The sequence below is a fragment of the Triticum dicoccoides genome, chromosome 1A (genome assembly GCF_002162155.2).
Source record: "Triticum dicoccoides isolate Atlit2015 ecotype Zavitan chromosome 1A, WEW_v2.0, whole genome shotgun sequence".
In the NCBI taxonomy this organism is placed as follows: Eukaryota; Viridiplantae; Streptophyta; class Magnoliopsida; order Poales; family Poaceae; genus Triticum; species Triticum dicoccoides.
In genome coordinates, this window is record NC_041380.1 from 238,336,804 (window position 1) to 238,362,010 (window position 25,207).

General features: G+C 44.2%; 1 protein-coding gene across 1 annotated transcript; it reads left to right on the forward strand.

Moving 5' to 3' along the window:
- The first annotated feature begins 5,148 nt into the window (after positions 1–5,148).
- On the forward strand, positions 5,149–16,353 carry LOC119267406. The gene is made up of 7 exons (XM_037548795.1): positions 5,149–5,567; positions 6,024–6,065; positions 12,887–12,969; positions 13,058–13,159; positions 13,273–13,487; positions 15,198–15,292; positions 15,856–16,353. Exons 1-7 carry the CDS (start codon positions 5,420–5,422, stop codon positions 16,095–16,097), a joined length of 927 nt encoding a protein of 308 aa, XP_037404692.1. The 5' UTR covers positions 5,149–5,419; the 3' UTR covers positions 16,098–16,353.
- Positions 16,354–25,207: the final 8,854 nt, after the last annotated feature.

Below are 25,207 nucleotides of genomic sequence, written 5' to 3' on the forward strand. Positions count from 1 at the left end.
TGCTTTGTTCGTGTTTTCAACTCGTATTCCGCCCTAATTTAAATTGCCACATAGGGCAACGGATAATACAACCACAAATAAAATGGCAACGGATAATACACGACAAATTTACAATGGCGCAGATAATAATTGTCCTACATATTCTGGATAATTTAAAATGCCACATGCGGCAAAGCCCGGAAGACACGGGGCAAGAGAAGAAGGAAATTGCAGACAACGATCTGGGTTGCTACTGTCTCTACTCGTCGATGGATCGCCGGGCGGCGAAATCCTCCAGCTCCTTCTTCAATTCCTCACGACTTTGCTTGAAAGCAGCCATAGATTCCTCCACCTCCTGCCCGCGCTCGATCCAGAGCTTCCTCAAGGCACCCATCAGTTCCTCGACGACCGCTTTCAGCGTCATCTCCGAGGCACTGCGCTGCTCATGCAGCATCTTCCAGCCAGCGGCCTCCTTCTCCTTCTCGGCGACCAACTTGAGGAGCTTACCATTGTCACCCATGAGTTGCTTGACGAGGCCGATCGCCTTGTCAACTGACGCATCGCTGATCTTGAGCAGCTTCATCAAGTCGGCGACCAGCTCCTGCTGCATAGTGACATCGGCAAGAATGTCGTCGCCGCCGATGAAGGACTTCAGGAACGCCGGCTCGTCGCGATGGCCGACGCCGCGAATGCGCTTGTGAGAGCCCTCGCATGCCCGTGAGAGCTCGTTCGAGGGCTCCGGGGCATGCCGGGACATCTTTGCTGCGGCTGCGGCTTCGCGGCGGGACCTCTCAAGTGCTTCCGCGGCCTTGGTCTTTGCTGCCTGGTTATATGTCCACCCTAAACTCCTCCTGCCGGTCATGGCGGAACGACTTGACAGAAAAAACCAGTTTTGTGGGTGATGAGGAGAGGAACTGTGAAGTAATTTTCGAGTGGGTAGTTTTTATAGCCCGGTGCTAAGTGTGAACACATATTAGTTTGATAGGTGTGAATAGGTTTGCAATTACTTATTGCGTTGTAATCAGCAATGTGATGAGAAACAAGGTCAAAATTTATTGATGGTAGAAGGTTGACCACGTAGTTGCCATGTGTTATTTATCACACAAGTGTTAACATAAGGAAATGCATGTGTAACTTACTAATCATCGCACACGAGTACTCGCAGACGCATCGTGTGCGATATCCTAGCCACCGCAAGCAACTAGTTTGCATTTTTCAAAGTTTTTTATATACACAAAATCGCACACGAACTAACTATATTAACCGTCTGTGTTGTAAATTCTCATCTCAGACAGTTCATCCGAGTCGGCTGTTTACCACGTATCACACACATCTTGTTAAGTTGAACCATTTCTGTTGCGTTCACTAATCAAAAACAGTTCGTCCGAGTGAACCGTATGCCCTATATCACACACACCTTGATCTGACTAATCATTTATGTTGCACTCCCTAATAGCAAACGGTTCATCGGAGTGAACTGTATGTCGTATATCGCACACACATTGATATGACTACCCGTTTCTGTTGATCTGCCTCATCGCAAACAGTTTGAACGGGTTAACTGTGTGCCCTGCATCGCACACGCAACTAAAATTTGAACCGTGTTTGATGCATCCTCCATCGCAAACGTTTTGCACCTTTTTGACGGTTTTTTACATCCCCGTTTGTGATTAATGCATCGCACACAGTTTCGTGAAAGGGTCTCTGATCGTAGTGTCGCGTTAGCAGCATCCTGCAGCAGTGAAGGCATGACTGCGAGCGACTCAGGAGGGCACGGCCGGGCGTGGTAGCTGTCGGAGGAGGAGACGGAGGGAGAGATGAGGAGAGGAGAGCAGAATGCTGAGACCATGGGCTGCAAAGGAAGCCGGTGCAGTGGCTGGGTGCAATCTGGAGAACCGCAATATTTCGCCAATAGGTTTAGAGACGAGGATCCAGAGAAATATTTTGCTCAGTCGTCTTATTGTATCAACCGTAAAGGTGAGATCTCACTTGGCATATAAGCTTTCTCTTATCCTTTTATAGAAACCTATTCCCATCTGGCCAAATCCTTTTGTTAATTGCAGATATTGCAATTAGGCTCGAGTGGACGTTGGCGATACGGCAATGAGAAGATCCTCCGTTTTGTCTTCCTGCTCAGTCCTCTCAATCCCTCCCACTTGACTTTTCTGAGTCTCGGGGCATATTTGGTTATCATATTAAAAGAACTCCTTTGCTCTTAGTAATAGTCTAAAGATATGTTTCCTTTCTAGGTTGGGACTTAGCAAAAGATACAAAATTAGAAATTATTGCTTTATTGGAAGTTTTGTGTCCTACAGAGGAAGAGATGGAGCATTCCCTAACGTCAATAAGTAAGAAATTTGAGGCTAAGATAGATCCAGCGTAGTACCATCATCATCTGAAGCTTTATAAAACACCTTCTTCACAATGGTAAAGGAAGCTTATTCGTACATAATACTAGAATAGGAACATAACATATGTCTAGATTATCTTTCTTTGCCATACATGTAATGCTTAAGTTCTTAGAAAAATATATTTGCATAAAGCAATAAAGGAACAAAAAAAATGTGAAACCCTTATAAATAGCAACAAAATGACATCTAAATTTGTACATACAAAGCATTTGTACAATAAATTGGTAGGTTAGCGAGAAGAAAAAGCTCCTATCATGTTTCTTCTGCCACTATTTCTTTGCAAATGATGTCGAACTACTACTGCGTTAATGCAGCTTACAGATGATGCAACTTTTCCTCTCCTTATCCAATTCTCTGCTAGAAGTTGCTATCTCTCTCTCTCTCATTCCCCTTTTAATAATGTGCTTTTTTGGTTCAATTCATGCCTCAAGCTGACGTTCTGAATTGTGCATGTACAAAAAAATGTATACACCTTTTTCTACTGCACATGTTTGTGTTAATGCCTAGAGTAGCTAGGAATCAAATTGATAAGGATCAAAACTTCAGAACTAAGTTATAAATTTGCTAAATTTTATTTAATTTTTTCATAAACATTTTGACAGGGAGTCAACCATGAAGAATTTGTGAAGCAACGAGTGTTGAAAATGAAGTACAATTAGTAGAAACCAATTATAGGAACCCATTCTCCGCAAGTACAGTACTCCCCTAACAACTTGAAGGTCATGTGACTCATGTCTGTAACTTATTTTATTTTTTGAGACAAATTGTAACTTAATTATTGTTATGCTATTTCAGAAAGGCTATTTTACATCAGATCCAGATGCTTTTCTTTTTGAGGCAAGGACAATTTACAGAGATGTTTTCTTAGGTACAGCTGTACTGCCGCACCATTAGATTCTTATTGCATCATTAGTTAACTTTTGTTGGCGGGTTTTAAACTTCTCCTGATGGTATTTCAGATGGCCAATTTTGTAATTAGCAGGATGGGTAATACTCACTCTCTACTCTAATTAATGAGCACGATGGGATGGTGTTCTACCCCTCTGTGTCCCCAAAATGTGTCAATGGATAACATTCTCCAGATTAACAAGTTCATTTGTGCTGCTGCTCTTACAATGTCTCAGGGCATTTGGGCGGGCAAGATGGAGGTGCTCAGCAGTTGCTGCAAGCGCTGTGAGGCCGGGCGATGGAGGCGTACGCATTGGCCACAGTTCAGGTATGTGTGCACCCTCCCTAGGAATCTCATACTTGCATCTGGTTGTTAGAATTGGCCATACCGCTGACCAGCTGTACTATTTGTTGCGCCTGAAAACAGCTGCAGCAGTATGCAGATGGACGCTTGGTGAACTTATGTCTATACTATGCAGAAAACACTATGAATTATTCACCTCAAATTTGGTGGCATGCGTAACATTCCCTATTAGGCAGAAGAGACTTGTGGTACATGCCATTGCAAATTTCAGGAGAAAAGAGAAGGAGTATGGCACTTTGTGTATTATGTGGTTCTTCAAAATGACAACGCCTTCACAGTTCCTGAGTACGGCTGCGACCATGACGTGAGACTCCTTTTCTTTGGTCGTTTTAACTGTCATAATCTTAGAATTCTACATAAACAGGATATTGGTTTCTCTACATCTGTCTATCTTGTTACAATTTGTTGTAGAAGGGGAATGTCAAACTAAACATTCTATTGTTTTTGTTTGTATAAATCAGCGAGTCATTAGCTAATGCATTGAAATTGAGTTAAGAGGACTACTGCAGTATTGGTATATTTCTCAACTTTTCTAGACAACTTAAACTTTTGGAATCTTTTAGATGAACTAGCTGATGCTTGCAACTCAATTTGTACCCGGATCGGGAGGTCTTAGTTCAAATCCTTGATAACAAAATTTTCAAGTGAAATACACTAACTTTATGAGGATTATGATAAGAGGAAGTATAGAAGCAACACATGCCGATGTTGTTTCTCATGTGATCAGTTGATAACCTACAATGAAGGATTCTAAAGATAATATGCTTGCTATGATTGCCAAAAAAAATCCTCTTTATAATTATCTTTTGGCTTATAATTATGTCTGTCATTTCTAAATTCATGTTGTGACTGGAAAGGAGATCTTTTATATGTCAATTCTAAATTCATGTTGTGACTGCCATGAAGGTTTCTTACATGAATTTCATATATCATTTCTAAATTCATGTTGTGACTATTCTTACCATGTCAAGCTGAGTTCAAGAACTATTTGTCATTTCTAAAGATCAGGACCTAACAGCCACCCTAATCTAAGCGCTGGATATTGTGAAGTTTGAAGAATCCCAACTTGCATAACCAAGCTTAGATTATGAAGCTAATTAGCCATCCTAATGTCTGTAGACAAGATTAGACTCATAATTCCGTTTTAAGAGGTGCGTCTGAGATGCACCCCAGTCACTAGTACATATCAAACACGGAATGTTTAGAGCACATCTAAATGATTTCATCAAACATTAAAAATAAAAAAGAAAGAAAAATGAAAATATCATACAAATCTTCACGTAAAATTAATAATATAAAACTTACAATATTTATAGCACATCTATATGTGCTTTAGCAAAATTGTATCAAATAAAGGAGTTGGAACTTTGATACACGTGGTTTGGATGGCCGTCTCCGTATCCACGAACGTGTGGGACATTCTGTGTATCTGATTTGCTGATCCGCATTGAGTTGCCCTAAAACGAACGTACTGCGCAATTTTACGCACTCCGGTTGACTGATCGAAGCTCAAACGAAGAATAAACTAGTTATATTTCGATTTTTATATCAGTCAAACAAGGCTCAAAGACAGGAAAGGTCACACGCACTCCCCTGATCTCCCCGTTTTCCCCCAAATCCTCAGCAACCCCGCCAGATCGCGTGCGATATTCTCGCAGGCGGCCTGCGACGAGCGCGTGCCAGGCGCCAGCAACCACCGGCCTCCTTGCAGTGGAGCACCTGCAGCCGCTGCATAATAATCCGTAGCGGCGACAGTGAGAAAGCGAGAGAAGAGGGGATGGCCAGCCTGTCCATCACGGTGATGACGCTGAACCTGCACGAGGGGAATCAACCGAGCGAGAGCCCTAACAGCTGGGAGAAGCGCCGCGACATCTGCGTTAGCGTCATCACCAGTTACTCCCCCACCATCCTCTGCACCCAGCAAGGTGGGCGGGGCTGCTATAGAATATGGTTCCCTTCTCTTGTGTCATGTAATTGAGTTGATTCAATCATTCATCGAGGTGTGCATTTGATTTATACCGTTGTTAGATTTAAGTAGTATCCATACGGACTACGCATGGAATTTGATCTCTTACTGTCCGGAGAAGGTTTGTTATTAGTAGCAAATAAAAGTGTCTGGATTCCTTGTTTCAAAAAGAGAAAAAAGAGTGTCTGGATTAGCTTCAACAGCCCATACGAGCTTTAATGAATTGTTTGGTTCAATCTCGAAAAAAAAAGTTCGGTTCCTATAGTTGGATCTTCAGTCTGTATTTAGAGTTCCAGAGTCATGATTTTCTTGCTCACATTGGTTTGTTCTGTGACTTCATGACTTACATTCCCCATTTTATTTCAACCTCTTCTTCAGTTTGTTCTAGGCTTGAAATAACATGTCTCATATGCAGGGTTGAGGTGCCAGCTGGACTACCTACAGCAGTGCCTGCCTGGTAATGCTCTCTCTCCATGATACCCCCCCCCCTCCCGCCCCCCGCACGGTCCTCCTTGCATGCTATTACTTTATAATGGATAACCGCTGTACTTTGAGTGTACGATCGAGGGTAGTCTCAAATATCACCTTCTTAGGCTTTGCTGCAAACTGGTGGAAATGTTCTTCGCTCTGTTGAATTCATCAATATTCTTCATTATAAAGAATGAATTTTTCAAGCTGCCTGGTATTATCATCTATTTGCTAATATCCTAGTTACCCAAAGCAACATCTTCTTGCCCGAATCGTGCAGCCAAATGCGTGTCATTTTGTAATTGGAGAAAGTTTTTGTTAGAGTCCTGGGGTTGGAGGGCGTAGCCTTGGCTTGGAGGTGACCGAGGGCCGATGAAGGTCCTCTGGGTAGGCGTCTTACCTGTGTCGAGGGATAATGGTGGAGGAAGAGAAGAGCTTGGGGGCGAACTAGGCCTAGCTTAGATGGTTAGGTTCCTTTTGGTGGAACTAGCGCACCCGGGTTCAAGTCCTAGACTTGACACGGGTGCTTGCATATTTCCTAGAATTATTTAGGCTTTCTGACGCTATTCTCTTAGTGGTATGACGTGTGCCCGTCGACTACGAGGTGCCTGTGGAGACTTCGTCAATCTTAAGATCTGCCGGCTCAGTCTCGTGTTTCTAAGAAAAAGAGCTTGGGGGAAAGGACTTGACATAATTGATTGATCAAGTTTCCCGTATAGACCACCTCTCCTTACATTATGGAAAGTCCTACATCTATTTCTCTTCCTAAAGGAATCATATCCTACTACGAATTGACTTCTTTCCATCAGCAAATCAATAGTGCATGGAAGTAAATAGGATTGCCCCCACGCAAGGCATCTCCAACGCGGACGCCCAAACCTCCCCTATATGCTTGGACCAGACAGTCCGAACACTTTTAGGCCTCCAAAGCAGCCGACCAAAATTGGACCGGACCGGTCCGGGCATCCGAAATCCCCCAGTCTGGCCCCAAATCAGGGGGGGGAGGGCTCATGTGGAGTCCGGACATCCTCCATGTCAAACTCCGACACCCTGGTCCCACCCAAAATCTGAGTTGTCTCCTGTAGTCTTTGACCCGCTTTGCCTCGCACATTGAAGCTTCACCGCTCTGCCTACTGCATTCATGGACGGGTAGCCGACAAGCTGCCTGAGGAGCCTACCCTGGCTATTGAAGGCTGGCTGGCAACCCCCCAAACCCTATCTCGAGCCCATTCTTCCAATTTTCCCAACCCTTCGCCTCCGCAAGGAGCACCCTAGCTCATCATCCGCATCCATCGTCGCCATGGTGCTGACGAAGATAACGTGCTACACGCAGCTCATGCCACAGCACCTCGTGGAGTTCTCGGCGGAGATGCGGGCCGCTGAGGCCTGACCCGCAACCCACATTGTGGCTAGCCTTCCTTCGAGCTCGGGCGAGGATGAGGAGGAAAAGCCCTGGAGTGCATTGACGATACCAGGAACTGGCAGTAGTCCTGATAGGGTGTAGTGCGAGACCAGAGGTACCAGAGGGGATCACACACGAAGTGTTTACCCAGGTTCGGGTCCTCATCATGGAGCAACTCGATGCGGAGATTGCAGATGTCGTCGCCGTGACCGCACCCTTGATGGACCTGGAGATTGTTGCGGAGAACCACGTGGTATGGGGTCAGTGCAGAGCGTTTGTAGGGTTCGAGCGCAATCACGGTGAGGTCATCATCGGCGACAACAAAGACAAGGAGCGGCAATACGACGACGATGCCAAAGCGGCACACGTGTCCACAAAGGCGGATCCGCGCTAGCCACCAACGATCGACGAGGTCAACGGTCTTGCACGGGGGTCATCATTCTCACCTTACACGCGGATGAGTAGATTTAGGTTTATTTGTATGAACTATCAATGTATTTTGCTATGTGAAAATATGCAATGTTGCATGGCTTGGTAGTAAAAATATGCATTTTTTTAGGGATAGCATTGGATGGCGTTCGCCTGGTTGGATGTCCGGATGTGTCCGTGGACATTTGGGGGAGTCTGTTTGATGAAGACCATTGGAGATCCCTAACATCATTCCTCTCCTCGTCAAGCAGCTCGTCCTCGAGAAGAAAACCAAGGAAGTGAGCTTTAAACTCCGCCAAACGTTCCTAGGAAGTCTCTTCCTCTGATGAACCTGCCCACAGAATCAGAACATGGCTCATGCCTCGTCGAAGACTATGAAGAGCTACCTTACCCTTTTCTATAAAAGGTAGAGAGGGAGCAGCACTAGGTGGCATCCATGGAATTTCTTCAACCAGCTAAGATGGTAGACATCAAGAATTCGAGCTCCGTCCATAAGATCCAATTTGTAGGCCACAAATCCACTGTGTTCGAGGACTTAGTACTGTCCATAGAACCTAGGAGCAAGCATGCCACGAGTATATCCTGGAACAGATGCCGCTGGTCGTCAAAGTAGGCGCAACATGGCCCACTCTCCAACATCGTTGCACTGCTGAGCCCAAAGAAGATGGTGACAGACCTCAAAAACAAATTCATTTTTGAAGTGTATATGTGGATTGCCTAGCCCTTTCCATCAATTTGGACTTTTGGTTGCATTGGCTAGTGCATGAAGCTTAACATGGTATCAGAGCCTAAGATCTTGAGTTCAAGTCCTGGCTTTCGCAATTTATCCAAAAATTCCTGCTGCCGCATCCATGTCCACATATAGGCCTCTTGAGCCATACCTCTAAGTCTATTAACATGTTGACTTCCCGCGTTACACGTGAGAGGGGGTGTTGAAGTGTACATGTGGATTGCCTTGCCCTTCCCATCATTTTGGACTTTTGGTTGCGTTGGCTAGTGCATGAAGCTTACCATGGTATCAGGGCCTAAGGTCTTGAGTTCAAGTCCTGGCTTTTGCGATTTATTCAAAAATTGTTGCTGCCCCGCTCTATGTCCACGTATAAGCCTCTTGAGCCATACCTCTAAGTCTATCCACGTGTTGACTTCCCGCGTCACACGTGAGAGGTGGTGTTGAAGTGTATATGTGAACTGCCTAGCCCTTTCCATCAATTCAGACTTTTGGTTGCGTTGGCTAGTGCATGCAGCTTAACAATTCACACCTGGCAAAATACCACCTGACCTTCCTCTCGGAGGCAGGCATACCATGCATAACCAAGACCACCACATATGCAGCTCAAAAAACGTGTCAAGAAGTTCGTATCTCGAGTCTCCATGAGAACGATGGAGTCCTAGTTTTATCCTCTAGGAATCTCAGTTAGAATTTGTCTTTTAGCCAAGTCATGAAAACCTCTGCTATTCTAGAAAATTCATCTCATTGGTCGTGAAGCCTATTTTTGAATTTGTTTTGCGTGCTACGTTGCACAAAAGAAATATCGTATTGCTTTCTAGTGTGCCTTAAGTGGCCTTTACAGGAATACGAGGAATATCCATATAATTTTCAAGTACCCTTTCCTCTTCAGGTCCTCACACATGTCTTGAATATACAATATTGAGAGCCCATGAGGGCCATCATCCGCGACGGGAGTATCAGCGGCCATTTTTTGTAACATTACCAGTGCCCTATCGATCTGTGAGTCCAACAACTCATTGATTGATGAAGCCACCTCATGCCTTATTACATAAGGAGATCCCTAGTCTCGAAGCTTTCTGAATTCAACTTCTGAGAAGTAAAGAACCGAAAACTTCTTATTGTAAAGCATAACTGAATTAGTCTCAATGTCCCGAAGCTTGGCGGCGCACATAGCTTGATCCGTCTGCAAGTCGTTGGGGTCAGGCTTCTCTCGAATCCTAGTACTGAAGTGACGGTGGATGGATGTGGGGTAGGGGATGCCACCAAATGCAGCAACCTCCGTGTTGGACGGTGAGGAGGTAGTTGCTACCTGCAGTGTACCCCTCGGCGCAGACAGCTGCAGTAGAGGATGGCCAACAGCCAACTCCTGGCTACTAACAGGAGTATCGCCGGTCCTCCCAGTCCCAACATAGGTGACGATGACCTGGTAGCGGCAGCACCGTGGGCTGCGGGTGGGATGTGGTGCAACGTGCACACCCACAATTAGGGGTGGCCTCGGACACCATGGGCAAGGCCACGCCCAGCTGAAGACACCGAACAGTCCTCAGGAGCTCGTGCCCCGAGGAACCAGCAAGGCCGCGCCCAGCGATGGCGTGATGCGTCTGTGTTGGTCTTGACGACCAGGCGTTGGCAGTCATCGACGCCTTGCAGCGCCTTGCAGCGTTGCCAGCGCACCGGCTGACACAGCTGGCGTGGTCACCGTAGGAACCTGCGGCGATGCTTTACGCGCACCGACGGCCTGCAGCGAACTTGGCACCAACGGATCAGGGAAAGGTGGCGTCAGAATGTACAACAGCACACCCAGGCGCTGCCACTGGCCGCGGAGTTGTAGGCAAATTCGACAACCGCCTGTCCGCCTGCGACGCAGATGCAACCACGATGGCAGTCGGTGGGGAACAGTGCACGGGCGTCAGGGGTGCAGCAAGCACCTGGCTCCGAGGCGACGACCATGAGGAAGACTCTGACCAAAGCGGCAGCGAGTGCGTCGGGGGGTCGAGTACGAGGGCCGTCCCGGCAGGCACCTTGGCAGGTGCAGGTGGAGCAGAGAAGGAGCCATGATACAACTCGGCATTGTCCTCCAAAGTCATCTGCCACGAACGGTCATGCGAGCGACGACTAGCACTTGTGGAGATCTCTGAGGTCATCGGTGCCACCACCCTGGCCCAAATACCATCAGCCACAGGAGTATATTAGAGACAACTGGACAAGGAACGAGCGTTAGACCAGATTCATTGAACTGAATAGGAACTAATTTGTTTTTCCTAACTAGTACTGTTGTCCCTGTTGCTGGGTTACTTTACTCCTGCCACCACAGCTTGTGGCCAGTTACACTGCTGCATTTGATATGCTGTTGCGTGCTGATTGCTAAAAATAAAAAGGAAATATATTGGGAAAATTGAGAGTATACTTGTCCTTTTACAGTGTGGTATAGTAAAAATTTCTGCGCACCTTCTTTTGTTTGAAAAAAATAATATCCCAGGATTCTAGCATATATATAAATCTATCTGCTTGACCAACAAGTAGATAGGTACCTTCTAAAACCTTTGCAATTGTGAAATCGATGGATATCAGAATGGAGAACTTATCCCCAGTAGGTCTCTTGATTCTGCTATGGCATCGGGGGAACTTCAAGCTATAGACCCACAGGGGATGTAGCCAGTGTTTTGTTATCAACACAACTTAGCAATGTCATCATTAATTTCATGACACCTCATCTTGCCGTAATCACCCCTAAGCCCTAGGATTCATGGTCTACGAATGATTGCTTTGTATAAGCTAGCCATTGTCAAACCACTTGAGGCATACTTCCAAGCAATTCTTGGATCAAATCTGTATACTCCCCTTTTCATTTGTGTTGTACACTTGTACTACATAACAGGCCCTTGTTATCTGCATATGAGAAGTATAAAGATAGTATCTCTATCTCCTTTCTACAACTGCACGCGAGAATAGTTCAATTATATTCTGATTCAGAAAAATAAATGCTGGTGTTATTTCCTTTATGTTAGAGCCTAGGGCCACATGTGGCCGTTACATGACTATGAGTTTATGAAGTATATATTGCACTTTCTAAAACTTATATGGTTCTGTGTGTTATATTTTGATGATACGATTGGCCTAAAATGAAACAACTGAGAAGCACTGATTGTCAAATATATTATATTCTTAATTTGATTGATCACCATGGGATTTTTTTTCGAGAAAACGCAAGAGAGCTTGCATTTCATTGCTTTGGAAAGAAAGAGAGTTTCAGTTACAATCCTCCTAGGAGGGAATTACAGTGCCCAGAGGCATATCAGTGCACGTCCCATGTTTGCGGTACGATGGCACGGAGCCCTAGGGCGCCGGCTCTGGCCCAGAGGGCGGCCTCGTCCTTGATCTTCGTGAGCAGATCGGTCGCTGAGGGCCGTCCTCTGTTGAAGACGCAATCGTTACGGTGCTTCCAGATCATCCATGGGACGAGGAGGGTCGCGGAGGCGAGGCCCTTGCGCATGGGCTTTGGGGTGTGCTGCCGCGCCGTGTGCCACCAGTCGTTGAGAGAAGTCTCTCTGTCGGGCAGGGCGCAGGAGAGTCGGAGCCAGTGCAGCACCTCGTACCAGATCCGCCGGGCGAAGGGGCAAGCTAGGATGAGGTGGTGCATGGTCTCGGGGGCCTGGTCGCGGAGGGGACATCGTGCGGGGTGTTGCAGGCCGCGGCGGGCGAGGCAGTCGGCCGTCCAATATCAGTCCAGGTGGGCGAGCCAGTGAAAGAATCGGACGCGCGGGGGCGCCCAGTTCTTCCAGGTGAGCTTCCATGCGTCGCAGCCCGTGGAGCCATTGAAGGTGGCGATGTAGGCTGATTTGGCAGAGTAGACGCCGCGGGGGTTCCACTTCCAGGAGAGGCGGTCTGGCTCGGCGGAGAGGGTCGTGTGGCTGATTGCGTGCCAGAGCTGTAAGTATTGCCCGATCTTATGGATGCCAATCGTGCCGTGTATGTCCCGTGCCCATCGGTTGGCCTGTAATCCGTCGGCGACGGTCCTGAGCTTGCGGTGGTGCATTCTTCTTCGCATCTGTCATTTCTGTTGGGCTTATATACTTTTCCTGTGCCTTTAGGGAAAAACATTTTTCTTTGACCAAGATGAACCAAATTTAGCTATTAACTAAAAGGCCTGAGAGCTACCTATTCTTTTTCTAGCACAATGCTGTGTTGTCTGTTTATCTGCAATCTAGGATGTATGAGGCCGAATTACCAAGCTGTTGCACTGATCCAGGTTATGAGCAATTTGGCATTTCAAGAAAAGGTTCACAGGACACCACTGATGAATATTGCACAATATTCTACGAAAAGGAGAAGGTTTTTCTTTCCTTGACATGATACTATTCTGCTAGAAATGAATAATGTCTTTTCGTATATGAGTCGAACTACCATGAATTTGATGAAGGTGGAGCTTACAGAAGGTGGCACCTTCTGGTTATCAGAATCTCCATCAGTGCCAGGAAGCATTTCATGGGGAGCTACTGCACCATGCATTGCTACATGGGCAATATCCTTTTGCATGATACTTTTGTCATTATATTATTCTATCATCTCCTAGTCTCTTGACTGGAATTTATTGGAACATGAAGAAATTTGTGCCTTAACTGACATGATGTACACACGTTTCAACTCAAAAGAGTAGAACAACCTGGGTTCAGTTTCCAGATTGTAAATACAAATCTTGATGAAGATAGCCCTCGTGCTCGTAGACGAAGTGCTTTGCTTACGTGGCAGCATATAGCTTCTTTGCCACCCAACTTGCCTGTGATCTATTGTGGGGGCTTCAACACACAAAAGGAATCTATGACGGGACGTTTTTTGCTCGGCAGATCTAGGTATAACTTGTTGGAGGATGATAATTTTGTTGAGATTAACATGGCTAGTTCACATAGAAATATTATTTGTACAAATGTCGACTCCTTATTCCAGTTTTATGGTTGTCAGGTAAAAACCTACCTTTTATGTTAATATAAAATAATATGTGATAACATATACCTTTACAATTTTCTTAGGAGACTCTTTCTAGCATTTTGGTAAGATAAAAGTTCAAAATACCTGATCTGCCATGTAATAAAACTGCTGATATGGCTTTACATATTGTGTTGATGTGATAGGCATGATGTTCTTTTGGAGTACTTCCTCCATCCGGATATATAAGGCCTAATACGTGTTCCAAGATTTACTTTGACAATCTATAAGATCAATAATATATTAGATGTATGCTATAGAAATTATATCACTGGAAACTCCTTCCAAATACGTATTTGAAGGTAATTTTTTTTGTAAGACACACAGTATATATTATTGGTCTGAGCGATGGTTGAAGTAAATCTCAAATTATGTATTAGGCCGAGTACATCTTATTGGATAGCTGTGCTGTATTGGATCTTGTGTCGATTCTGTTTGTTGTACGTATATGTTGTGCATGATCATCTATGATATATTTTCAGAAATAGCAAAGTACCATTAACAACATTTTTAAAAGATTTGAACCTTTTCTGTAACCTAGGTAGTTAAAGATATTGTACATTCAAATTTCAGAAATAAAGTTTGAGTTTAGGTGTCAGAAACTACTATACATTTGGTTATTAATATATGATGAAGTCGCAACGTTTTAAAAAGTTTGATTTCCAAAATTTCAGTATCTGCAAGTATTTAAGAAATCCCGAAAGTGTATTTTTTTCTTCTAAAAATCATGTTCCCATATGTTCCAACAGAATTAATAAAATACATAACTCGTACAATCCAGTAGTCACAATAATTAGCTTAGACTTAAAGAAAACAGTCAACTTTAAAGTAGAGAGAATAAAAAATAACCATATTATATATTTCGGAAACCCCATAACACTGATCATCAACATTGTCAAGAGATGTCCCCAATGTTCAATCTTTCGATGAACATGTTAGCGAAGAGGCAAAAATTGATGGTAGACCTGAATCTTGCAACTACCAAGTCACATATATCATATTTTCTCTGTTTTTCCACAAAGAAATAATTGCTTGTGAATGGTGAGTACACTTTGCTCTTAAGCAAGTTCATCAGTATTCTACTCGAAAAGAAAGATACAAAGTAAATATACTGACCATACCAGGGGCAAAGTTTGGCAACGTTAGCTAAAATTCGTTTAACAAAGTACATATGCAGAACCATCTCTTTTTGCAAGCCCATATCAAATGCATAATCTTAAACGTATGTGTGATATGTCCATGTTTTTCTATGCAAAGGCAGCTCTTGTAAATGTGTTCACCCCATAGTCGTTCCACAGTGAGCAAGATAATACTAATTGCAGATCAGGTTAGGGATGAGTGGTATTTGGGTTTGATTGGGCCTTAGTGTAATTTCGAAATGCTTAATTGCCTCTGTCGAGAAATGGACCTAACCACTTTATTATGATTGGTATTTGTATAGACAGAGCCCCCAATCATGAATAAGATCATAGTTCCTTGAGTATGCGTCTTTTATGTTTTGAGTCCAGCCCTTCCTATTTTTTAGATGACTCCCTTGCTACGTTGATTGACATAATTCCATATGATTTTGATTACAGGGAACATGGTGTTGTGGGTGATATGAGAGATGCTTGGCCAAATGCTCGTGTGCGCAAAAATGTTTCACTGATACACACATATCATGGATTTAAAGGTACCCCTTTTACTTCGCTCAGATGCCTCCTTTTCCAGTCCCATATCTAGGAAGAAAATATAGTTGTTGTCATAGTGTCTTGGTTTACTTGCTAAACAAAGGATAAAAAACATCCCCTTCAGTATGAAAGGCAATCTTGCTACAATATAAGTAAATATAACCAAACTTACTCATTTGCTTAAGTTTTTTAAGCCAAACAGCTCAACTGATTATTTCAAGAGAAAATTGGCATTCCCTTATCTTATAATTAAGAAATTGAAAAGATAAAAGGGATGTGCTGTTTGAAGTTTATATATTTGTATCATTATATTGTAGATAGAAGTATAGAACATTTAGCTATATTTCCAAAAGCAACATCTCTCACTACTATGCATACATTTTATCTGTGCAATGATGGGTTTTCTGCATCACCTACTTTTTCAGTGGGTGAATATATCGAGATCAATTTATTATAAACAGTAACCTGGTTGGTTTCTGTTGCAGTTTACACCTGCTAATATTTTCTCTTCTCAAGTAGCCGTATTATTTCTACATATCTTACACGGAAGATTGCTGTGATGCAGGGGAAAAACAAGGTGCGGTAGAATTCCTAAAATTAGTATTCAGAGCTCTTTGTCTCTGCTGGGACAGACAAACTCAGGACTTGCATATTGACTGGATACTGTTTAGAGGACGCCCACTGGTTCCTGCACTATGCGAAGTCATAAATGACAATATAGATGGTGTTTATCCATCATCACATTTTCCCATCTTTGCTGAGTTTTTACTTCCACGCACAGTTCGCCTAGCCGAGATGCCTTCATAGTCATTGTTTGTATTATTATTGCCATTTTCTTCTTCTCACTAGTTCCCCGGCCTTGTTTCCATTTTGGTCCAAATTGTCCCTTCTACATACCCTGCGGGTTGTTCTGGAAAGCATCTTTCCGTACCATGGCAACAACAGCTCCTACAGTCTGTGAAATTTTACTGTTGTGGTTAATACTGTTTTTTTTTCCTTTGCACTGGTCTGCATTTGTTATGTTGTACGATGCCTTAACAACCAGGACTGCCGCTATTGTTCTTGCCTTGGTCTTCTTTAATTTTATATAAGTTCTTTTTTAATCTCTTGTCAATGCCGCGGGTGCATCTTTTTGTGGATGTATATTGAACTGATGGAAATGGGCTGCAGAAAACCGTTCAAAGTTGGTTTTTGCCAAGCTTGATGGATCCTCCACCTTCCCTCCCTTCCCTTCCCTCCTACCACCCCCACCCGCTGCCATTCCTCCTACGACGGTACCCACCCATTCCACAACCACCTTCATCTCACCTCGCCTCCCCTCCGTGATCACTCTTCGGTCCAGGGTGCCATCCGCGGCGCGCAGCTCGCGGCAGGTGACGATAATGGGCTACGATTTTCAAACTCATGGTTGGCTCGCCTTCTCACAACCCATGTCCCTCTTCCGTCACAGTGATAACGGGATTCACCTTGTTGCCTTTGTTGAGTTCGCCACCATGGGCATTGACCGTCTAATGCTTGCTCGCTTTCTCTAGTCATGTCTTGGTGGTGAGTTGGACATGTTCATGCCTTTGTAGCTCTCTCAGTTCACCTTTCGATTCACTGTATTCTCCTCTGGTTGCCACCGCCATCCTTCACGAGCTTGAGATTGCCTCGGAGCGGATTCACATCTCTTTCTTTGCTTGTCCTCTCGCTGCTGTCGCTGTCTGCGCTCTGAAATCAACCGCTCCACCCCTACTGCTGCCACCTCACACCTCATCTTGTTCATGTGATGGTCTCCAAGCCGGTTGTCCCAACGGTCGACATTGTTGATCGCATTCAAGCTGCTCTGTGGCAGGCAAGCGGTCCATGGTGTCACCCCCACGCCTGGGCAGTGGATGCCCATGCTCAAACATCGTGTTCTTTCATTTGTGTTTCCTCCGTCTAGACACCTTCCTGGTGGCTGCCTTGCTTCAAACACAATTCGGCGATCGGGCAAAAAGTTGGCGGTTTGTCACATCTTCTCAGTGTGGTTGTTCAACACCACGTCGGCCAAACACATGTGCCTGCATCATTGTGTGCTCGTCTCTCGCTACGCTGTTCTTCTACGCCTCGGTCATTGGTGCCGTAACGCCATCCGATCGCTCGTCCTCAACCTTGCATGCATGATGTCGGCCACTGTTGGTCGACCCTTGGCTGCCGCTGCCCTGCCCAACGTGTCCGCGGGGGCGCCACCTGCTACTCCAGACACGTTGGTTGCGCCCGCTCCATCGACAGTTGTGCCGCTCGTCGTTGCACTTATGGTTCGTCCTGTCCTTGAATTAAATTCTATAACCGCACTCTTACCACTCTGAGGTTACTATGTTGCTCTTCTCACCGTGCCATGAGCCAAAGTTTGGTTTCTGGATAGTTTGCAACTCTTAAAATATTAACCCTCTACTACATTCATAGTCTCCGCCCAAAACCATTACTTTTTGGTTAAACCAGAGTTTCACACAACTAAGTTAGTCGCGTATGATGAGTGATATTTTTGTACTCATTCCACCATTGTTCAAACCGAATAATCTGGAATTTTCGAGAGAATCTCTTCGATACTGCCACTAATGACTAACTGACGGTATCAAAACTAGCAGATCCCTGCATAGAGTTGCTCCTTGGGCAGAGCACTCATAGAGGATCAGAATAGGGTACACATGAGAGAAGGATTTACCAAGTTCAGGCCCTCGTGGTGAGGTAATACCCTACATTCTGCATGTATGCTTGTGTCGGTTGTGTTTGACTCGTATGACTAATTGGGTGCTGAATTGGAAGGCCCCTACCTCCGGTTATATAGGTGGATGAGGGGTAGGGTTACATGGATCCAAGTCGGGTTACATGGCTTCTTGCCCAAGTTGTCTACTAGAGTACATGTCTCAGTAGGAGATATGCCCTAGAGGCAGTAATAACAGTTATTTTGTATCTCCAAGTTTGTAATGGATGTTTATGTTCCATGCTATAATTGCAATGATTCCCGAGTCTGCAATATCCACGAGGCTCGGAGTGAAACTCATATGCACATGTGGTATAATAAACGGTAAAATGTATTCCTAGTCATGCCTCTAAGACTAGCTCAAGTATTGCATGATGATCCTGTTTTCCTGATCATGGGAATGACTACGCCGACAATTTTGAGGGCACAATGTTAGGAGAACACGTGTGTTGAATCGACTCGAATTGATGTTATGCTATGAGATAAATTCGTCACAAGTAAATGGTTAATAACACAAAGAAAGTTAATGTTTGCATAATTCCTTAGACCATGAGAGTGTCGAGTTCCTTCATTCTTGCTTCATGAACTTTGGGGTTTGTTAAACGCCATCTGTAACTGGGTGGCTATTACGGTGGCTTACGGGTTCACGGAAAGGTATGACAAGGAACGAGATAGCTCAAGATTGAGATTTGCTCCTCCGACGATTGAGAGATATTCTTAGGGCCCTCTCGGTGTTACGGTATCCATCATCGTCTGGCCAAACACAATGTGATTTGATCACGGGGATGTCGGAACACGGAAACGAGATAAGAGAACAAACCCGATAACGAGGTAACTGGCATAGTGGACAAGAGTTGATTCACGGGGATGCCGCTAAGTCTCACCTTGGGTGTTTGTAACATATCGTGAAGCAACACAAATAGCACACGACAACTACAGGTTCACTATGGGTGTAGGGATCAATATGGGTGTCCACGGTTCGACTATTGATCATTGATCGAAAAGTGTTCTGGTCATGTTTATACTCCACCAAACCTACAAGGTCACACGCTTAAGGGCCATCTATCTGTGAATACTAGACAGGGAGTCTGAGAGAAAGTCACCGGAAAAGTTCGGAGACAATGAAAAAGTTCTGGAGAGAACACCGAAAAAGTTTCGGTAAAACCAAAAAGTTGTTTCGGAGTAAACCATTAAGCCAAAAAGGTTTTTGGCATGTGCCTGGAATTTTTTGTAAGTGCCAGAATTGTTCTAGGGACTTATGGAATTTTTCAGGAGAAAAAACAGGAAATTTTCTGGAGCAGCCGGAAATGTCTTAGTTACTTTCCGCTGATGAAAATCATTGATCTGAAAAAGTTTCAGAACACGTCCAAATTTATTTTAGTGGGTACTAGAAATGTTATAGGCCTACAAAAAAAGTTTCAGATTTAGCGGTCGCAGAAAAATGTTTTCGTGAATAGTGAAAAGCATTGATTGGTTGAATTTTATGGATAGTCACTAAAGGGGGTCTTAGCAAAAGATCTAGGGATGGCATGGAAGGGTGGGAACCCTTTTTGGGGGGCCCACAAGGTGTGGGACGGCCAATGGTGGAGCTCCCCCATGGGGCTCCACTTGCCATCCTTTTATGCCCTTTATGTGTGACATAAAATGTGGGTGTTTTGGTATTTTTCATGTGCCAATGTAAGTGCATCTAGTGCCACCCCTAGTTGGTTTTGAAGTATTGACGACAAACATGGTTGAGGGACTAATGTGTTTGTGAGAATTGCAGGATAACACAGGTAGTAGTCCCTCATTGATTCGGTTTACTTACCAGAGATGACCCCTAAAAATGTATGAAGACATTGAAGACAATGGTGGTTTGTGAAGACATTCACGTTGAAGATAATGACGTGTGAAGATATTCACTTAAGGACCATGGAGTGCGAAGACATAATTTCTTTCATAGTTTCCTTTTCTTCTTTATTGAGTCATAGGAACCACCAAACTGTTAAGTGGGGTCCAAGTGAACAAAGTCAGAAGACTGACGTGATGCTCAACCCAAATCTTATATCTTTGAGTGAAGACAATGAGAGCAAATATTATCCAGAGTTGGATGGGTCAGCCTTGCTCATAGCCCAAGCCAAGCTGCCGCGTGAGTTTGAAATCCGACCGTTTGACATGTGTTAGTTCCTTAGTGACCCAGGGTCATTTCAGACATATCAGGTCGGGTTGCCTCCTCGCTATAAATAGCCCACCCCTACACCATAAATTGCTGGCTGCTCAGAGTTAGTGCATGACTTTTGTCGTTCGAGAGAAACCCACCTCCGAAGCCTTTGAGAGAGCAATCCTTGCGAGGACAAATCCCAAAACACCCAGAGCCAAAGAGTGTTAGGCATCACTAAAGTCTTTCTGTCCACGTGACCTGAAGACTTGTTACACTTGAGGACTGTGTATCCTCCAGCCGGTTAGGCCCAACGTTTTGAGGATCCAAGAGTCATTGTGGATCGCCAGTGAACAGAGTCTATGAAGGTTTGGAAGTCTACCTTGAAGACTTACCAGAGTGATTGAGCGAGGACTAGGTGTCCTTAGCTCAAGGGGAATAAGGTGAACACATGGTCTTTTGAGTTCAATCTCAGCATCCCTAACCAGACGTACAATTGTCACAGCAACTGGAACTGGTCTACCAAATCCTCGTCTTCACGAAGCTACTGGTTTTATCCCCCACCTCCTTTACATTTCAGTTTGTCTTTGTGAAGTCATTGCTTGTTTGCCTGATCTGTTTGACTTCACTATGCAAAGAATATTACCTATTTGGCTTCATACTGTCTTCCGTTCCGATCTGTACTACCTAGCTGCTATTAGTCATCGTGCTTTCAGCACTATTGCTTACTTGACTATGGTATGTTTAGAGTAGTTTATCTTCCGCTGCATATCATATAGGTTCCATTTGATTGTCTGTCTTCAAAGACCTCATGTTTTGAAATTTTTCGTAAAAATCGCCTATTCACCCCCCTCTAGTCGATAACTAGCACTTTCAATTGGTATCGGAGAAAGGTGCTCCCTTGTTTTGTGTGATTCATTTTAACCACCTGGAGTTTTAGCTATGTTGACTGCAGGGATAATCAAGGTCTCCGCTGTGTGCCCCGTCTTCGATGGCACTGATTACCCCTACTAGGAGAATAAGATGCGCATGCATCTTGAAGCCATTAACATAGACCTCTGGTATGTCATCAAGACTCGCGTTCTCAAAGTCGGTGAAGGTGTCACCACTGCTGATGGCAAGAGGTTCGCGCAATTGGACTCAACCGCCAAGAACATCATCTATGGTCATCTGACCAAAGGATAGTATGGCCGTGTGAGTGTGCTGGAAACGGCGAAGCTAGTCTGGGACTGGCTGTCCAAGGTCAACGAAGGCGTCTCAACTCAGAGAGACTCTAGGATTGATGTACTTTGCAATCTCTTCAATTGCTTCAAGAGAAATGTCAATGAGAATGTCCAGCTCACGTTCGACCGCCTCACTGATATCACAAATGAGGTTCGCGCACTCGGCGCAACTGAGATCACGAAGCATGAAATTGTGAAGAAGCTACTGAGATCACTTGACAACTCTTTTGACACTTTGGCCCTGATGATCCAAGAACGCCCTGACTTCAGGATCTCGACCCGTCTGACATACTTGAGAGGCTCAACACACATGAGTTCCAGCTGTCTGAGAAGAGAGATATCTATGGCCCAAACTATGGTCGATCCCGTGCTATGAAGGCAAAAGTTGTTTCCTCATCTGAAGAAGAATCTAACTGCAGTTATGGTGATCCTAAAGACATTGGCAAAGAGCTCACAATGCTTGTGAGAAAGTTCCAAAAGTTCTCCAAGAAGAATCACTTCGAAAAGTCTTCAAGATCCAGCTCAAGGAATGATGAGGCTTCCTCTCGTGACTACAAGAAGAGAACTTGTCACAAATGCAAGAAGCCATGCCACTACATATCTGAATGTCCTCAATGGGACAAGGAAGCTAAGAAAAAGAGGAAGAGCAAGGAATATGATTCTGATGATAGGAAGAAGAAGAAATCCTCGAAGTCTTCTTCAAAGTCTTCATCTTACAAGAAGAGCTCATCTGGCAAGGCACGTGCTTTTATTAGCAAGGAGATGGATTCAGAGGAGGAGTCTGATTCAGGCGTGCCAAGCCTGGCTCTAGCTTTAGCATTCATCGCCAAGTCCATCTTCAACACTGAAGATAATGGTCACGCCGCCGATGCTGAAGTCGATGATGAGGACGACTCTGCTCCAATCTACCGCTTCATGGCATGAGGTGCCAAGGTAAACTCACGCGATGCTTACTTTCAAACCTCCAGTGAAGATGACTCTGAATGTGAATCCAAACCCAGCTATAAGACTCTTGCTAAACTTGCAACTGAACAACAAACTGCTATGGAACACATTCAAAAATTGCCAGACAAAAGCGATGACCTGTTGGACGTGGAAATGAATCAAACTCAGTCCTTAATCGAAGACATAAAAAATCTTCATGTTAAGTATGAAGAACTTGAAAGTCGTCATGAAACCCTCTCATCCACTCATGAGAAGCTTTCCTATGATTATCTTCATAGGAAGCAAGATCTAGAGAAACTGAGAGCGACTCATGAAGATCTTCAAAAAGAGAGCGATTCACTACTCGCTCAACATATCAGTTCCGCTTAGGAAGATTTTGTACCACCTTGTATAAAATGTCTTGAGCGTGATAATGATGTCTCTGTTACTGAATGTTCTACTACTTCTGAAGTTGTAATATCTTCAACTGTTGATGTGGTAACTAACCCCTCTTCTAAGGATACCACTCTATTGCTGATGAGCATGCCAGGTTGAAGACATTACTTGAAACAGGAATGTAGAAAAGACTCCAAGGGCATCAGACACTATGTGATGTCCTCAAGAAACAGATTCTGAACCGAAACCCTAGGAAAGAGGGTGTTGGTTTCGAGAGGAAAATGAATGTTGATGGTTCTTACTAGAAGCCTGAGCAGTACCCCAAAACCACATGGGTTGCTACAAAGGGCCTTTCAGTGGATCCATCCACCTTATCTGGCTTCACCTGTGCTAACCCTATTGTCATTGATGAGTCATTTGACTCAAACTATAAACTGTTCAAAAATCAAAATGGTGAAGTGTTTGCCAGGTTTATTGGTACTAACTGCAGGAATGGGCCACCCATGAAGAAGATGTGGGTTCCTAAAAGTTGTCTTGATAAGCTTCACGTGAATGTCATAATGACACCACCAGAGAAGAAGACAAACCCCAGACCAAAGTCTTCATATGGCCCAAAGGCTTCATACAAACAGAGGACCTCGCAGGGTTACCCTAACACCAATGTTTTGCAGGGAAATTATCATCAGACTCATGAATATGAGCGTGTTTCATCTAACCGCTATGGTCACAGATCAAAGAACTTTTCTGCATATTCTTTTGAGTACTATTCACCTCCTACAAAACTATTTGCTAGCACTGGTGTGCGTCGGTCCTAAACAAATGGTTTTTAACCCCTTTCCGCGACGACATTTGGAACCGTCGCGAAGTGAGTGTGGGTGATAGGGGGGTCCTTCCCACATGACCCAGAAACCGTCGGGGATAGGGCCCCTACAGTACAACTCCTACTCGTTTCTGCTTGCATTGCCATCGCAGTCGGTATTATGTGGTGCTACGTTTACGATGCGCGGCCCATCACAAACGGTTCACTATTATAGAACGTGTATGATGCGCGGCCCATCACAAACGGTTCACCATTAAGAAGATTAGCTAATAGTCGTACGAGTGTCAGACATGATTATTGAACGTCGGACCGTCATAACATCGTCGTACACGAGAACTACCGCACACGCTATCCTATGGTGCAACATTTACGATGCATACTTCATCAGAAACAGTTCATGGTTGCAAATCGTGTACGATAAGGCAACTAACACACACGTTTAGTTTGCCCGCACCGTTTGTGATATTGTCTGACATCGCACATGGTTTGCAAATGGCAACTATGTGCATGCTTGCACACGTTTCCTCTCTGTGAACCGTCTCGGATTATGGTGCATATCGCAAACGTTTGTGTCTTACCAACCATGTGTGCCGTAACAACCTGGAGAGCGTAATTTCACCCTAATTTAATTGCTGCTTTTCCAAATTGTACCGGATTTGGATTTGAATTTGAATATATGCTACAACTTTATTCATATCCATCAGGTTCAAACAACCAATGCATTAATCGATTCATAGGTACATATGTTCAAGAATTACATAAGAACCAAATAAAGAATATGAACCATAGTTGTATACTTGTACTATTAAAGACGGTAAAGAAAGAGGCGAAATATATTCTGGTTGCTGAATAAGGTGAAGCGGAATGCCCATATTTTGCCCTCCTCCATGCATAAGGCACACATGACTCTAGTCCAACCCCTTGTGATGGCCGACCGCCCATCCTTCACGGTCTTCATGAAAACATCTAGATAATCATCGTGTTCTGGTAGAAATACTTTAACCTTTGCATGCCCACCAATCATGTAGTTTGAGAGGTAATCTTGAGTAAATTGCTTTGGCAACCACTGCAAAGGAAAAAGATTCAGACATTGTCATCTAACACAACTCATTATGGGCAGTAAAAAGAAGGCTGCATAGTTCTTACTTACCATCCTGTAGTTCGCTATTGTCTTGGATAAAGCGTAAACAAATAGTTTAATTGCCATCTTTGGACCCATTTTACTAACAATCTTTATCGGCTTCCTCACTTGATGCTGGTTCATCGATATCTCATTGCCCCATACGCAGAAAGGGTCGAAGCGCGGATCTTTACCAATGTCATATGTACCTAAAAGCACCAAGTTAATATTAGAAGCTAAACAACAATTGCACAATGATGTAGCACAACACTCTTTTATAATATGTCTATATACATCTGTACGTGGTAGTCCATTTGTAATCTCTAAAAAGATAAATATTTACGAACAGAGGCAGTATCTTATAACATCCAATATACTCACATATTAGATGAATTAACATCTTATATTATGGGCCAGAAGGAGTTCAGTGCATTCTTACAAATTATCGGCTGATTAACTGTTGCTGTATCCAGGGGTTACAGTTAGTTTGAGCTAGTTCGGGCTCAAATAGCCCTAAAGTATATCTAAACATGAGGGCTAGTTTGAGCTAGTAGCATCTATAACCCACCCAA

Bases quoted from the DNA above. Each gene is read 5' to 3' on its own strand.
- LOC119267406 (XM_037548795.1), top strand. From the start codon at position 5,420: ATGGCCAGCCTGTCCATCACGGTGATGACGCTGAACCTGCACGAGGGG. The intron at 13,160-13,272 runs ATATCCTTTTGC...CATGATGTACAC, and splicing joins CATGCATTGCTACATGGGCA to ACGTTTCAACTCAAAAGAGT. The intron at 13,488-15,197 runs GTATAACTTGTT...TTTTGATTACAG, and splicing joins TTTTTGCTCGGCAGATCTAG to GGAACATGGTGTTGTGGGTG.